General features: G+C 44.8%; 1 protein-coding gene across 3 annotated transcripts in view; it reads right to left on the bottom strand.

The window, feature by feature from the left end:
- LOC147903266 (uncharacterized) overlaps positions 1-14836 on the bottom strand; it is an 87093-nt gene extending 72257 nt beyond the window's left edge. The window contains exons 1-3 of one of the 3 annotated variants that reach the window (XM_087373027.1): positions 14049-14836; positions 13248-13515; positions 9744-9914 (exon numbers count right to left, since the gene is read on the bottom strand). In XM_087373027.1, the coding sequence (XP_087229153.1) occupies positions 9744-9914; positions 13248-13496 (420 nt within the window). In that variant the 5' untranslated portion in view covers positions 13497-13515; positions 14049-14836. The remainder of the gene's footprint in view (positions 1-9743; positions 9915-13247; positions 13516-14048) is intronic. The other 2 variants (XM_087373028.1, XM_087373029.1) reach the window with 2 other exon arrangements.
- Positions 14837-15223: the final 387 nt, after the last annotated feature.

Below are 15223 nucleotides of genomic sequence, written 5' to 3'. Positions count from 1 at the left end.
AATGGGCCTGCTTTGTCATTCTGTCAACCACCACAAAAATGCTATCCCAATCCTGCCCTCTGAAAGGAACCACTGTGATGAAATCCATAGCAATGTGAGTCCATTTGCCTTCTGGAATAGGTAATGGCTGCAAGAGACCCGTGATTAACCGGCTGTCCACTTCATTCTATTGGCAAGGCATCCCGCCACAAGCCATCCCAGATAAAGCTCTGTTTGACCTTTTCATATGTCTTAGTAATACCCGCATGTCCTGCCATAGGAGATGAGTGCATTTCCTGTAAGACCAGCAGTCGATACTTTGAATCTGGCACCAAATAAATTCTATCCTTGCACCACAACAACCTATTATGCAGCTTAAATTCAACATGCCCCTAGCTCGATGGCCTCTGTAACTCCACAAATATGGGAGCTGCCTTAAATTCCTGCATGTATTCTTCCTGAATACCATGAATCCACTCCTGTGGTAGATAGTAGAAATGGCAGACAAATTGTGAGCCCACATACAGGATAAGGCATCTGCAACCACGTTTTCTTTCCCTTTCCTGTACTCAACGGCGAAATCATAAGACTGAACCTTAGCCAGCCACCTCTTCTGCTTCATTGACAAGTTGGGCTGCGTAAGGAAATACCTGAGTGTCCTATGATCTGTCTTAACCTTGATTTTGCCACCGTACAGGTAGTGGTGCCATTTTTCGAAAGCATGGAGGATAGCCAACATCTCCTGATCATACACATGGGCATCCAATTTCCTGCTTTCAAAAGCAATTACCCCGTGTTCCTGCCTTAGCACAGCCCCTAATCCTTTGCCACTGGCATCTGCCTCCACAATGAAAGTACGTGAAAAATCAGGGCATATGAACACAGGAGCATGAGTGAGGGCGAATTTCAGGTCTTCAAAGCTGAGATGAGCATCTGTAGACCACATAAAAGCATCCTTCTTCAAAAGGTATGTCAGAGGGGCTGTCCTCTTGGCAAACTTGCGAATAAAGCGCCTATACAAGGAAGCAAGACCTAGAAATCCCCTCAACTGAGTAGGGTTGCGTGGCTGCGGCCAATCCTCATGCATTTCACCTTTGCAGATCCACTCGAATGCCATCCTTGCTCACAATGTGACCAAGATAGTCAACCTCTTCTGCCATAAAAGTGCATTTGCTGGCTTTAGCATAAAGCTGATGCAACCTCAAAATTTCCAACACTTGCTTGACATGTCTGATGTGCTCCTGCTTATCCTTGCTGTAAATGAGGATGTCATCAAAAAATACCAGCACATATTTGAAAAGGAGAGGCTGCAAAATCTTGTTCGTGAGTGCCTGGAAGGTAGCAAGTGCATTGGTCAATCCAAAAGGCATCACCTTGAACTCATACAGTCCCCTCTCTGTGTGAAAGGTTGTCTTGTGCTCATCCCAGCTTTCATTCTAATCTGATGATAGCCGGACCTCGAATCGATCTTAGTGAAAAATTGAGCACCCTTGAGTTCATCCAATAGGTCATCTAGCCAACTCCAAGCATACTCGCTGGTGTGATGAAAGGAGCACTAATCGGATGCACACCAACAGGTCGGCCCAAAAGAGATGGCCCAGCCTGCATAGATGCAGAAAGCTGTGAGCTAAAAGATGGCCTGACATCTTGCAAGAAGGTGCTCTGTGGCACAAGAAATGCATCATCTAAGTCCAGATAATCCCCATGCTGGGGTACATGCAACAGTCCAGAGGACTGATGCTCATAGGCACGGCGGACATCTGCAATAAAACCTTTGCGTGGAGCAGACAAAACATCCTGACTGTCTGAGTGGTCCCCTTGCTGGGGTGCGGGTTGCTTACCCTTATCCTACACAACAATGGCTAATGTGATATGCTAACCAATCTGTTATCCCATCTGGGCAAGAGCGGTATCCTACATTGTAAACTACTCGGTGCTTTCTATCAATTCAGACAACGGATTTTGCAAAAGCGTTTGAATGAGATGATTGCGAGTTGCCAAACACATATACTTGAACTTAAGAGTTTGCAATTAAGCTGGAATTAAGACTTATACACCTTAAAAACAAAGTGACATCATTGGAAAATGCAATATGATTGAGGGGCCAAGACGGGGCCCCCCCTTATCCAAGCTCACTTTATTCTTGAAAATGGAGATACAAGACCAAGGTGCAATGCACCTTCCAAACTGATGAACTCGGTGAAAACCTAGGACCTGGATACAAGACTCAAGAGCATATGTGCAAGGTAGACAACAAAAAGGAGGACTTCAAGCTCAGGTTTCAACTCTTGGCTTGCCCAATCCACAAGGAAGAAGCCTGCAACAATCACCACTTACATCCAACATTAGAGACAAGCACTAGTTTCTAGAAAGATAGTAGAAACAACATGAAATAGTGCTGTAAATGAGATAAACTTGACAATACAGGCTTCCTTCGTGACTTGACCCTTTTGTAGATGAAGTCCTTGATGCCTCTAAAGCTACCTTGGGTGAGGAGAGTGTGGAAATGGGGCTGGAATGAGAACAGCTTAGAAAAACAGCCTGTAGGCTAGAGAGAGAAAGCTTTTATGGAGTGATAGCTGTACAGAGAGAGTGCCAATGCTGATCCCAAGGGAGGGGATGTAAGAGAGGAGCTGCTGCTGTTCCAGAGGTGCACAGAAAGGCAGATTTCTGCAAGGGAAATGGGCTGGAACAGTAGAGAGAGAAATTCTGCAGTAGAGAGAGAAAGACTGCAGCAGGAGAGAGAAAGGGGCTGTGGCTGCTCCAGGCTAGGAGAAGGAGAGAGGATGCTGCTGTTGTTCCAGAAGAGCTGAGAGGTGGCAGATTTCTGGAGAGGAGGGGCTGGAACTGTAGAGAGAGAATGTGCTGCTGACGTGAGAGAATGGCCTGGGGAGAAGCTGGCTGCACCCAGATTCTTTTTCATGTGAGGAATGAAGGGGAGAGGCCTTCTTTTATAGGCTCAGCCCCCCTCCCCAGGCCTAGAGTGGAAGGTGGACACTTGTCCCAGATTTTTGGTGGGCTGCAGTCCCAAAGAGGACAGCCCACAACCTGCCCCAAATCTACCAGATTTGGGGCCAAACACTTGGCCTGCATGCCCTGCCACTTGCCATGCATGCTGCCACATGTGTGGGACAGGTGGACTGACCTGCCAGCTCAGATTCCATGTGGCAGTCTGCCACGTGTCACTCCCAAAAACCCTAAAATTTCAAAGTTGTCAGAATTCAATTCTGATCGCACCCACGGGTTCCTAACAGCTTAGACTATCTATTGACGTACTCTAAGGTCATAATTGAGCCATACTGAGCTCATTTGTTTGTCGTCTTATCTTATATCTCCATTACTCTTGGCATGCTGCCAAGCCCACACCCAAAGCTCAGGGAACATTCTCTTGAATGGTTCCTAGGTCGGTATGCAATCTGTGCATTTGATTGGTCCCATGTTTGGGTACTCAGGTGGGGTGTGATTTCCAGATGTCCCTCTCAAAGAAAGGCCATCACTCTTGTGGGTCACTAATGCCCATAACCCCAAGCAAGGGGGTCCACCCTCAAATGCTAGACCTAGTCCCCATTGTCTGTAACTGAACAGTAGGAAAACATTTCATTTCTTAATAAGCATACTATGGAAAAACAAAAAGAAATAGTACCAAGCAAGTGGATACACGTTGAAGCAGGATGACATGCATCGCCATGGTTGTGGTAAGCTACTGGCTGAACTCCTATCCTATCTGGCGGAAAGCACCCTGGAGCATAGAGGAAAGGGCATCCAGAAACTGTGTCTGCGCTACCTACGCTTCCCGGTGTGCAAGAGAAAGAGGCTGAGTGGAAGGAACCTCTGTACCACCAGTGGATGCAACCACTGTGCCAGGCATAGTTTTTTTCATTCGTGACCAATACGCATACGTCATACGGGTACGGAAGTATGATTGGAGTATGGTTCAGCCCCCGAGGCTGAATCATACGTGACTCTAATTTTACCCCAAAAAATTCAAAAAAATATAGAATGTACACATTTACTTGAGAGAGAACTACAAAACTTTCAACTTCAAACTTTTATTGATTTTAAAGTCATGAAGAGTCCAGAAACTCGATTCTATCATCTGATACATAGTGATAGACACAAAAACATCCTGATCAATCATCAAAGGTAGCAAGTAGTAGATACTAGAAAAGTGAAAGAATCCTGGGCCCTTTAGGCTGCAGGTACTACATCAAAGGCAAACTAGAAAACATCATATAACAAACTGAAAAGGCTGCCATCCTGGGCCCTGCAAGCTGCCACACGCTACAGCCAAGAAACAAAACTGAAATGCATCACAACTGATGAGGCTCAAGCCTCAAGGTGCATCCTCATCCTGTGCCTCATCATCAGCATCATCAACATCAATGCCATCCTCATCCTCCTCCACCTCCTCATCCTCATCCTCGTCACAATCAATCTCATTTGCCTCGCCATGGGACTCCAAAATATTGGAGCTGCTTGAAGCTGCAGCAACATTCATCCTTCTGTAACAAGAGGGGCTCATCCGGCTGGAATCTCCTCTTCTCCCTCTGTAGTCTCTTGCAAAGCAAGCAACCTTTCATCATCCTTCTCCTTGTTGATCATTTCCAAGGTCACTTCTATCTTCTCAAATCCCCTTTCCTTGATATTGGAGATTAGTATGGATGTACACTAATTGTTCTGTATTCTTTAAAAGAAGCCTATTCCTTCTTTTGGTATGTATAAGAGAGAATGTGCTCCAATTCCTCTCACAAGGAGAAGCACATGTCCCCTGCGAGAGCACTTGAAAAGCCAACTGCTGCAAATTTGGAGTGTGAGCCCCAAATGTCTCCCACCACTTCACCCCTTGGTGCATCCTCTTATCATCCTTCACAATTGCCCGAGCAAATATGCCTGACATGGACTTGTAAACATCAAACTGATCAAATAAGATGCCCTGCCTCTCAACATCATACTTCGTGTACCGCTCAATGACATCCATCCACCCATCGTGCACCTCCTTATCACCATCTGGATTTCTCTCTCAACAAATAGGATGGAGAACAAAAGATGTTGCATGTAAAGGAGAGTGCATCATATCCCACCTATTAACACACAAGGCTCACATCAGCCAGCTTGGAGGAGTCTATGCCATCTTAGTCTGTACCTTCTCCACCATTCGATCCGTGAGCTCATATACAAGTCCCATGGTAGCCCCTTTCCTATCAGTCAAACGGAGGATCTTCAAAATAGGTGCATATATCTTCACTATGACTCTTGCTTCCTGCCAGAACGAGGCACCCAATTCAATGGTAGACACCTGTTGTGCTGTCACAGTGCGTGGTACTTTCTTCCTGCAGTATTCATCACTCACAACCATATGACGCAATCCATTGTAGACTCTCTCATCCAACAAGTTTGCTAACACGATAAACATGTAAGCAAACCGAGTATGTGCAAGTTTCACTAATTCCTTCTTGCTGAAAGTTTTGTATAATGCTAACACAGTGTGCTTCTGAGTAACAAACGTGACCATAATATTAATGATAGGCCTACGCCGAGTGTCAGACCCCAGCCATCACACACTATGCTGCATCCATACTTTTTCCATTTCTCTCGAAACTGCAGCAACTCTTAATCTATGCATACCACCTCATTTTTCAGCTCCGAAGTGTGCAAGGATTTGTAAGATGGAGGCTTAAAGCAAGCCCAACTTGGCCAATTGCACGGACCATTTCCAAAAAATATGGACTCCTCACCTTCCAATGAGGAATGTCCTCTGCAAAGAAAAAGCGCCGAAGAGCAATGCGGGCATCCTTCCGTGCCTGGGACTCCCATGCCTTGGCCAAGGCTCCCTTTAACACCTTTTGTTTCTTTTTTTTTGGTTCATGTGTAGATGCACTTGCACTTGCAGCACCACTCTCCCGGGCATCTCCCAAATCAGCCACATTTGCATCAAGCTCTTCTGCCCAAAAAAAAAAAAAAGCCTTTGCTTGCAACCTTCTGCAAGTGTCTTTCACATTTTCAGGGGGGGAGGAGCAAGGGTCAACCCCAAGGCCTGTCAGTCCAAGAAAGTGTGCTCTTATGCGGGTAGGTCCTTCATCCCATTTGTGAGGGCAGTACTTGCATTTACAAGTGAACTGCCTCTTTCCCAAAGGCTTCAGTGTCTCCACAAATTCCCATTCTTTTCCTTTCTTTCTTCCCATCTACGAGAGAGAGAGAGAGAGAGAGAGAGAGAGAGAGATGAGAATCTGAATTTCAGAATAAGATGAACCTTCAAGACCCAAAATTCAACAGATAACATGGAGCTTGGAAGAGATAAGAGGGAGTCAGTGGTCACCTCGGTCCTCCTTCAATCAAATCCTAAAGGCTAAGAGTCACAAGAGCTCAGAGAATCTTCTCTTGCTGAAGGCCAGGACCTAGGTAGCTGAAGCTTGAGACTCGAGAGCTCAAGGTGGAGTCCAAAGTCTGGACAATGGAAGGCTGCAGCCTACATTGGAACTTGGGTGCTTGGAGGGCTGGCTGTACGGCAGCCTGCAAGACTTGGTACACTGGCTGTACGGCTGGCAGCTTGGCTGTAGCTTGTACGAAAATTGTACGGCTGGGCTCAAGGGCCAAGGTTGTACGGAAATGGTACGAGCCGTACGACTAGGCTCAACTTTCAAGGGCCAAGGGTGGAGCATGGAGAACGGCGCCTACTGCTGCAAATTGGAGACGAATGCCCGTACGGTCAGACTGTTGTAAGTATATTTTTTTGCCCCCAAAAAAAAAAGGCGTACGGAATTGAAGTACGGAATCCGTACGATACGGATGATCGTACGCATACGGTTCCAACTATGGTGCCAGGCACTTGCTCATACTGAGCATCCTCATCACTGTCATGCAATATGTCACGAGGGGCACGCTTCGGTGGCATGGTGACTCGTCCTAGAGAGAGAAGCTCGAGTGTAGGCAAGGAGAAATGGATAGCAAAACCCTGCGTAATGAGCACCTGAGATAGTGCGTGGAAACACAAAAATGTCGATGGAGAGGCTTGAAAGGAGGTCGTCGAAGAAACTTTGAAACAGGGCTTGAATGAGCCAAAATAGGACTGTGGAGAGTCCCTAAAAGAGGCTAGAAATTATGAGTTTTTGCCTCTCTTTTTTTTTTTTTAACGAGGGGGAGGGAGGGGGGGAGGGGGATCCTAAGTCACCTAGGACAGTTAGTACCGCTCTAACCTAAGACCTTCAAGACTGTTAGGACAGTGTCTTAGGCCAACCTAACCCATCTTTTAACCTTAGTTAGCACTAATCTAACCTAGATCCAAACTAACTAAACCTAACCTAGCTAATCAGACCCAATGGGTTAATCTAGCCCTAACCTAACTACACTTGTTAGTTTGCAAGACCTTGTAGGCTAAGGTTTGCAGGGACGGGGCGACGATCGGCGACGAGAGGTGACGGTGAGGGCGATGTGGATTGGCGAGGCCACATCACGGCGAGGCGATGTCCCTTGGCGATGTATGGCCTAGTGACGAGTGCAGAAGGCAAGGGCTAACGGTGACGGGCTGCTCCTCATGTGTCACAGAGGAATGGAGCATTCAACAAGGTTTGCCAAGATAGGAGGTCGTCCACCTCCACCTCTATTGAGATTATCCCGCTCCTTGGATACCACACGTAGCAATATATCCCTGCTATTTTGAATAGCAGGCCCAAGAAAGTGCTCTGATACCAATGTAGAAAAGAGGTAGGGACAGATTTGGAGAAAGGGGCATAGAGGAGCAAAAGGGAGAGAGAGAGAGAGGGGAAGAAAGAGGTATAGAGAGAGAGAGAGAGAGAGAGAGATTGGGAGAGAGAGAGAGCAGGCAGCACATAGGAGGAAGGAGGAGGTAGTAGATAGGATTAGATGTCACATCAAAAAGTACATAGTAGGGAGTGGATGAAGACTTATATAGTCCCTCCATATTTTCCACCTAAAGGACCTCTAACTTGGCCCCTTTTTCCCCTTCATTACAAATAGCCTGAAGGATGAAAGCCGCCAGATCTGCTTCGCATCGCCTTGATTTTGTCGGGCAGCATGTGAAGGCAAGGACATGGCAGATCTCTAGCGAAGCTTATTACTCACATGGGTATAGAACAAAATGGCGCATGTTTTGGAGGCGGCTTCTTTGAGCAAAGCAAATAATGGCTATTTGGTGTGCGACGTCAGGAACAAAGGCAATTTCCTTGGAACAATTTCCTCAAGGGGCAGCTTCAGACCAGCCTTTGATTCAAAAATACGACAACCGGGAGAGAAGTGGAGCAACAATTGTCAGATACCGGGCAGCGATTTCTCCAGCTTGACAGCTCCACGAATGGTAGCTAAACGGGTCGACCATATCAGCATCTCAAGACTGTTGTTGCCATGGGAATTCTAGAAACTCCAGCTCTGATACCAATGATACAACATAGAGGGCTCTTGTTGTCAATAACCACCCAGCCTCGGATTCCGACTGTGAGCTCCTTCCGTTGCCTGCCTTCCTTTTGTGAGCTCCCTCTAGAATCCACCCCTGAACCCAACACTTGCCAAATGGCTTCTTCATTAGTGTCACGTGTCCCACAAGGGACCTTACCATTCAAGCCCTCTCATGGGCTCCCCTTTACTCCTCTTCATTAATGACTAGGTCTAGGAATAAACCTAGACCCAAGCCCTTGAAGCCCCATTAGTTGCAAGTGCTGTCAAGCACTCTTGGTCTCCTGCCTCATCATAACTAAGCCTCAAGCTTCCATGATTATGGCTGACGCAATACTAAGGCAGAAGAAGAGGCATCAGTAGACCATGTACCTCCCATTAGTCATACTTGACTTTGTGACAATTGAGGTATTCTATAACAAACTGGTGTATATCCTTATGCATAGCTGGCCAATAAAAAACTCTCCAAAGCTTGAGTAATAGCTGCAATTCCTCTATGCCCAGCATATGGAGGTGCATGGCATTCCTCCAAAATCTTTTGCCTCATATCTCGGGTGATGCATAGGCAATCATCCTTCATTAAATAGCCATCTTGATTGCAATACTGACTTGTCGACTGCCCTTCTTGCATTTGCTACATCATCTCTCCAAAGTCTGGGCCAGTGAGATATTGCTCTCTCATCTCTTCGACGCTTCATCCAAATCTATGTGCGTCTACTTATCTCTAGTTGTGTGCACGCGTGGAGAGAGATCTGAGTCAGTGTGATCCGTGGCACCCCATTCCACTGCAGTGTAGTGACGTGTCTGCTGCCCTGCATTCTCTGAGATAAATACTTTGCATAGCCGATCCAAGTAAAAGCACCTCTCCTGTCAGATTGTCTTGATACATAAGTGAAATCATTGAAAGGAGAATAAGCCTAGAATAGCCAGTTATTAAAGTACGACAGTAACAGGAATTATTTTGTCACTAATATAACTGCTGACTCTAAAAAAGTGCCATGTCCATATTTTTAAAAACTGATATGGCTTCAAGATGAAGACAACATGTCCCCACACTCATTAAATTTTAGGATAGGATTTCAATAAAAAGAATAAGTGCTTCTATACAAAATTTGCTTTCTGTATTTAAAATATTTTTGCTAGGCTAAAACAAACCTCTTTTCTGAATAAAAGTAGCAGTTGCACTTGAACTGACTTTTAAATAAGACATGAACTTGTTACAGAAGCACACCCTTCAATTCCAAAACTAAAGTTTTTATGCATCCCAATTGCTGCTACAGCAAAACAACTTTCGTTCAAACAAAAGTTATTCCCATTTGGGCATTCAAAGCAAGAATCTCAAAACAATTTGAACTCACAGAATTGCTTTCCGGTTTGGTGAAATTTTGATTGCTTGAAGTCCTTCTCAAGCCAGTACGTTGCTGATTGTCATTTAAAACTACAACAGAAGGATACGAAGGCCTGTCCTCCTCGGAATCAACATTTTTTTGCTGATGCTGTTGATACACAGAAGTGTATTCCATGTCACTCTGCAGACAACAAAGACAGTAAATGTAGAGTATGTAAATATCAATATGAAAAGAACAAGATCTATTAAAATAATTATGCATATTTGGGACATTCACAGATTATCTTGAAATTGAAGTGGTTGATACGTCATAAAACTGAAAAGATAAATAGGAGACAAATTGCTAGAGTCAGATTCGTCTTTGTGTTGGAATGTTGCCTCATTAAGGAATTGACTTTGGTAATTCCTCCAAATGATGCACTTTGAAGTCATTTCACTCTCAATAACAACTTCCACCACTGGTACATCAATATAACCCAACATCCCTTCAATATCACAAAGTGAATAGACCAAATCAATTATTTTCAAACTTATACAAAAGTACGCCAGCATGATATATCTGAACTATGTTCTAGCATAGCTAAGGGAATGGATAAACGTACAAATGGTGAGCTCTTTTAGCATTGTGAAACCTCTTCCCACTTAAAGAAAAAGCAGCAGCAAAGCCTTTAACAAAAGAGAGGAAACCCTTGTATTTGGCAATGCCTCTTGTCCTTCCATAGAAGCTCTTCTTTCAATTCCCTCTTTTCAATATACAATTTATCCATTACCTGATGCATCAGTATCTGCAGTGTGTTCATATCATATAGGTGAGTTTGAGCTTTCAGTGCAAAACAATTTGTTTCCACAATCAGAATCATGATAGACTCTTCCTATAGCAATGCCTCCACCTATATCCTTTTTTAAACGACCAGCACAATGGTAGACTCTCACTTATCTATATACACCCTTGTAAGACTAGAATATATCCAATCATACAAATTCAGATTTTTGTTGTTCTAAAGTCCAAAATTCTACTTGCTCAAGGCAAGCCACGGCGACATGGCTTCTCCACTATTAACTCATATGATGGAAAAAAGGTGTAGTCCAAACCACTCTGACTTCACCACACACTTCGAAAAAAATTTAGCTGTTGGGCTTTCTGCCACCACCTATCTAGCCTAAGCCATGATTTTATCCTATAAGTACAGCCTTTTTTTGGCATTCTCGCCCTGCCTTTAACTGCTTCTAGAGTTCAATGCCACAAACTCTATCAGGGCCAAAGCTACCTTGTGCCTAGGACTAGAATAGTGTAGCCATCTAGTACCAAATTGCTGTTCAAAGTTGTTAAGGATGTAAAGATAAATCCTACTGATGACAGAAAGGGCATCACGTGCACCACTCTGGATTAGCATAAAACCCTGTAAAAGCCCTCAGAATTGAATCATCATCGTGTTTGAGAGCATATTGTGAGTTGGTAGATCTTCCCCTGAATACGCACCTTGCATAGCCACAGCAAGTAATTTACCTTCAGATATGAGCAGAGTCCTTAAATGGGACTTAGGCTTGAATCAGCAGCCCTTTAATGGCGTGACACTAATAGGGATTCCTTCGTCACAATATGATAATCCCCTTGCTACTGAAACAAAAAAGATAACTGCACCTGGCTACCCCCTATCAGCTCCACTTTTTCTCAACTGCAATTCTACATAGAGCTCCATGACATAACCTCTGATCCATAAATATACCACAATGCTGCGCACTTACATAGATGCAATCAGTTTCTATAAGCAACCAAGCCCCTTATATGTGGATAAACCTCCCCTGATTGTTGTAGCCCTTCATCCTCCTCTATCACTAAATTTCCTATAGCTATGCAAAAATTTTCATATGAAGATTCCCAATCCTTACAGTCTATTGAGCCTTTAGGCAGATTTGAAACGCAAGTTGGGTCTATCAGGTCAATCAACATATCATAACAAACGTAGACACAGTCCCCGTAGTCATAATTTGTCATCTGAATAAGGAACGGCCAAAGAATGGTAAGCCATCCACAAAACTGTGGGCACAACTAAAGATATCTCCTTTTTCAGAGGAACCAAATCTCATACAGATCTTCGAGCCTGTTCTCTGTGGAAGCTATGAGACTCAGAAATCCATAGCCCAAAGCAAAACAAGGTTTGATCATTTACACATGGGTGCATGCAGATGCAGGAAACAGACTGATTCAAAACCCTCTTTTACAAATTGCTGGCATCCCTCCATGAGGGTCAGTCTATCTGGAAGTATGCACCCAGCGGGGATATCCACCAAATGAAGGTCATAACTGCAGTCCTGAATAGGGTTATAGAGGACATCTTCAAAGCGCACCAACAGCGATGCATCGGAAAGTTCGATTGCAAGCTCCATAAATACAGTGGGCTGCCACTGTTTGCGATGTAAGAGCTTAGATCAAGTTGCTTGCCAGGTATGAAATGAATGGAGCTTATTACAGCAGACGTGAAATGGTTACTGTTGCCCTTTGAACTGTTATGGTTTCGAGATGCCTTGGAATAAAATCAGTTTCGAGATGCCTTGGAAAAAAATCTCTCTCTTAATGCAACTGTCTTGGAACCGAAAGCTGTACCCTTATCAATGCCTTTGGCCAGAGCGACTCAGAAGCTGACACTTGGCTGCTGTTTGGTTGCAAAACTCACTCAGAGTCAGCCTATGGGTTGATAGACAGTTCGGTGACTCTGCTGGTCCAGTTACAACTCGATGGGTCAAATCCTGGATGGACAAGACTCTTCTCCCGCTCCATTAAGTAAACAGCCCCTGAGATATGTCTGGTGTCCCACCCAGCCCCAGTGCTTAGTTGCTCACTTCTGTACTGTAGTTTTATTGATATATGTTCTGTCCTAGTAGTGGCTCTTCTGTGTCCTGTGTGCATTATTGAAGCATCTGCTGTGCATATCTCCACTCGATTAGGACAAGGGAATGATGCCTTGGCGTCAGATCCTAAATTCATTTTCATGAATCAGAAAAGAATTTCATTTTCGGTTATGCATCGGGCGACCAGCGAGTCTGTCTCCCAAATGTATGAATAAGGTGCTTATAGATTAGTCATGCAGTGCCATGAAGCAGTGTTCACTGTCATTGTTCTGAGTACTTGTCTGCACAAAAATTTTCATTGTGAAACGTATTAAGTTTTGATTTTGCATTTGATACTAGTTATGGTTCTTTTTGTGCCAAAGACAAATATTTGTAAAGGCAGCGCATTCTGTTCTACTTTACGTGAATGCTCTGGATCTCCTACATCAACTTCTCGTTCTGTGGGTTCCAAGTACGTCGAAAGCTCCTCATTATCCAGCTTCCACAACTTCTATGCTTAGCCGTAGCACAAAACCTTTGTCTTTTGTCCCCAAAGCTGCCTATCATGGGGTCAAGTATGATTATAAATTTACTGTCAACTCAGATCAAAGTATGGCTCGGCAGTTCACTGAAATATTCACTATTTGTAGCAACAATCATTGATTTCGTTCCATCGAAACGTTACCTCGGAATCACTGGGACAAATAGAACTTCTGCCCCCTCGATTTCCTGTCCTTTTAGAGTAGGAGCGAGATGTTGAAGAACAATCAGAAAAATATGAGAGCGAAAAATCTGTCATGCTGGTAGACCGTCTGTGAGAGCCCCTCGCAGGCGAGGGCTCCCTCTTAGATCTTGGAGTTGAAGGTACGCTCGCGTCATTCGAACCAATTTGACAACTTCTCCTGGTCGTTGAGCGGAACGCAGATACAGCCATATCTACCGAAGACAAAGAGCTGCGTTACAACCCAGAAAACAGCAGAATATCATTTTCATGCCCCATGTAAAGTATTAATGTTCAAGAATTACAGATTTTTCGACCTCTAGTCACAATGTTCGGAGGCTAGAGGGATCGACGAGTGCGATATGAATGGTGTAGACAGCTTTTACTCCTTTAAGAGAAGGAATAAATTCTGTCCAGGGTGCTTGAAGATCAAGATAGAAATTTTGCGTGCGACATAGAAGAGAGGTCAGCGGGCACGAAACACGTGCTCGTTCAATCACACGACGAATTGAAGGACGGGTGGTTTTGGTCCAAAAGCGTTGGGAACAAAGGCAGAGCGTGCCCGAAAGCAACAGGCTGCATGAAGCATCGTATAGCTTAATACCAACAAAGTTAAGTTGCCTGAACATTCAGAGGCGTGCAATGCAAACTTGGAGTATTTGAGGAGGACAGAAGGACACAGGAAGCAACAGCTATGGACTGATGCGGCAGAGTGGGGGCAGAGCCAGAAAGGGGGGTCCCTGAAGATCCAAAGCCAAAAGCTACCTGGGTTCAAACGATGGCGACGAAAGCTACGGTGATGGCTTTCCCTCGGGAAACTGTAGACGAAAGCTATGGCGATGGCTTTCCCTCCGAATACTATAGCCGAAAGCTATGGCGATGGCTTGCCTTCCAAATAGTGATTGCAGAGCAAACGCTTTGCAGTTCATGCTTCAGCCATAGCTGGTCGGAAGGATGGATCCGCGCTCTCTGCACAAACTTTTTGTGGTTGCATGCATCCGGTGTGAGTGACCTGTTTTTCTGTATTACGCCATAGCTCGAACTCCCCTTCAAGAAATGTTGCTCATTCCCCCGAAAATCATGTTTGCGCCGCTCCCGAGATCGACATCAGAACATCCTTCGTGGTGCCACACCAATCTGTCCTCAAATCAAAGTTTTGGAATCCAGTTGGCACAGTGATCTGTGCTCATTGTCGAGAAAAATGGCAAAGGAGGCTGGAGCAGATTCCGCAAAACGAAGAGATGGTGCCAGGGATGCTCATATCGATATGTCAGTCCTGCACAAATCGTGGTTTTCCTCTCATCTCTGCGTATGCCTGGAAAGCTCTCATCTCGCTGTAGCCATCCGCTTGCAAGAGAAACTACATCCGTTCCTGATGAGTGCCTTACAAGCATTGAATCGTGATCCTCTTCCTCTTTCTGCTCTTCTCCTCCTCATTTCATCGCCATCGCCATAGCCAACAGCTTCCAACAAGAAGACAAGTACCCATTCCTGATGAAATGCCTTTTTGATGCAATTTGACATTTACTGCGGTGCTTGTGTATGACTCTGAATTCAAATTCGTGGGCGCCCGCTTCTTGTTCATAAGTGCAGGTCACGTGAGCCCCCTTCAAGGTCGCTGCAAGGGCAACGGCCCCTACCACAAACCCCACCTTCACAAAATTGACAAAGACATTTTGTGCTTGTGATATACGAGTCGCATGACCCGTCTATGATGGGTTAGAGACCCATCTATGATGGGTTAGAGACCCGCTCCGCTGGGTCTCAAGGTGAAATCTCTCTCTCTCTCTCTCACACACACATTTATGGAAGCTTTGGGTTCAACTTCAACTCTATTGACTCTCTTGTGGAGTTAGCTCATCACCCTCTCCCCCTGCTGTTGTTCGAAACAACTCAGCCTCTCAATTCCACTTAGCCACCATAAACCTGTAATTCATTAG

This window comes from Dipteris shenzhenensis, chromosome 3 (assembly GCF_047967505.1).
Source record: "Dipteris shenzhenensis isolate YYH24624 ecotype China chromosome 3, Dip_SZ_1.0, whole genome shotgun sequence".
NCBI lineage: Eukaryota > Viridiplantae > Streptophyta > Polypodiopsida > Gleicheniales > Dipteridaceae > Dipteris > Dipteris shenzhenensis.
The sequence above is the reverse complement of the archived record's forward strand: the minus strand, read 5'-3'. Positions and strand labels throughout refer to the sequence as shown.